The sequence below is a fragment of the Eimeria mitis genome, genomic scaffold (genome assembly GCF_000499745.2).
Source record: "Eimeria mitis Houghton genomic scaffold, Emh_scaff6322, whole genome shotgun sequence".
NCBI lineage: Eukaryota > Apicomplexa > Conoidasida > Eucoccidiorida > Eimeriidae > Eimeria > Eimeria mitis.
In genome coordinates this window covers 1-1,608 of record NW_024015719.1, presented here as the reverse complement: position 1 = coordinate 1,608, position 1,608 = coordinate 1, and the positions used below count along the sequence as shown (strand labels likewise).

Sequence of the window (1,608 nt, the reverse complement as noted above, 5' to 3'; positions counted from 1 at the left end):
TCACGAAAATAAAGCTGCTGGTGTGGTTGCTAGCATTCAGCAATACATGTACAGAGATACACGGATTCTCTCCTCATGCCAGCCAGCGGTCGGGCCTCCGGTGGGGGGTTTGGCTGTACAGTTCAAATGAGAGTTGCCTCTCGTCTTTTATTGTCTTTCTCTATAAACCCTTTTAATTCTATAAAGAGGTTTATATGGGAATAATAAACAGCCACATAATTTCCCCTATCCACCGAAACTCTGCCGTACGTGATGCCGAGGACCTCATCGCGCATGCTTCGCCTAGGCCACTGGCATGCATCAGCCCAGTCGCTACATTAGAGTTGATTCTCTTGCTTATCCTCTCAATGTGTTGAGGAAAAATATATTTAAATAGAAAAAAACAAAAAACAATGAACGGAAATGGCAGAAGAAGGCAGTAACCCAACCCCTCAGGTGCAGAGGGTGAGTGACGCCTTCCTAGGGAGCCGATACACAGCGGACTTCTTTGCAGCTTTGCGTCCTCCTAAACTGCAGTTGAATGTTTCCAAGCATACATGGCAGCAGCAGCAGCAACAGCAGCAACAGCAACAGCAGCAACAACAGCAGCAGCAACCCGCTGAACTTGCTGCGCCCGAGTTGTTCCGTAGTCGCCGTTGGCTGGGCAACAATGACCTCCGCTGGCAGCAGCAGCAAGTAACAGAGTTGCTGCTCGAGGAGCGCATGCATCTGCTGAGGGACAGTCAACTCATGAGCCCCAGTTCTCTCCTCGCTGCCTACACCTATGAACCCCACGCACCACCTCTGCCGCCGCAGCATACAGCTGCTGCACATGAACAAGCATCAAACGCAACACACAAAGATTCAGCAAAAGCAGCAGCAGCAGCTGGGACGGAAGAAGTGCCCGTAGCGTCCCCAGCGCGGGCTGCAACAGCAACAGCAGCAGCAGCAGCAGCAGAAACAGAGACAGCAGCAGCGCCTGCTGCCCCCAAAGAGGTGGTTGCAGATACTCCACAGTCTGTCTCGAAGCACAACAAGGCCACCACTAATTGTCTTGACATCAGAGGCTGCAGCTATGGTAGCAGCAGCTGCTGCTGCAGCAGCAGCAGCAGCAGCAGCAGCAGCAGATGCTGCAACAATGGCAGCTGCAGCAGCAGCATTACAGAGCAGCAGATCGACCAGAAGAGAGCGCGGCTGTTCTCTCGCCCGGAGGTTTTGACTGCACAGGTAAATACATATTTGCTGCAGCAGCAGCAGCAGTAGGAGAAAGCTGCTGCAGCAGCAACTTCAGCAGCAGTAAGGGCCGAACCACTGCAGCAGCAGCAGCTGTTGCTGGTGCTGCTGCTTCTGTTCCTGCCGCTAGTTCAGGAGTATCAACTGTTTTCTATTGCTGCTGTTACCGCTGGAGCTGCGCTGCTGCAGCAGCAGCAGCAGCTGCTGCAGCTGCAGCTTCAGCAGCAGATGCTGCTGTTGGTGCTGCAGCAACATTTGTGCTGCTGCGTTTGCTTTCTGCTGCTGCAGGAGGTGTATGCTGCTGTGAGGTGTATAACTGACCCTGAGCATCCATACACCCTAGAGGAGCTGATGGTGGTGCTTCCAGAGTATGTTAAGGTGTTTTGTTGCTGCTGC

At 53.0% G+C, this 1,608-nt stretch overlaps 1 protein-coding gene across 1 annotated transcript; it reads left to right on the top strand.

Moving 5' to 3' along the window:
- Positions 1-402: 402 nt before the first annotated feature.
- EMH_0087040 (uncharacterized protein) lies at positions 403-1,242 on the top strand (the record flags this gene model as incomplete). Its single annotated transcript, XM_038022912.1, has 1 exon — positions 403-1,242. One exon carries the CDS (start codon positions 403-405, stop codon positions 1,240-1,242), a length of 840 nt encoding a protein of 279 aa, XP_037878766.1.
- Positions 1,243-1,608: the final 366 nt, after the last annotated feature.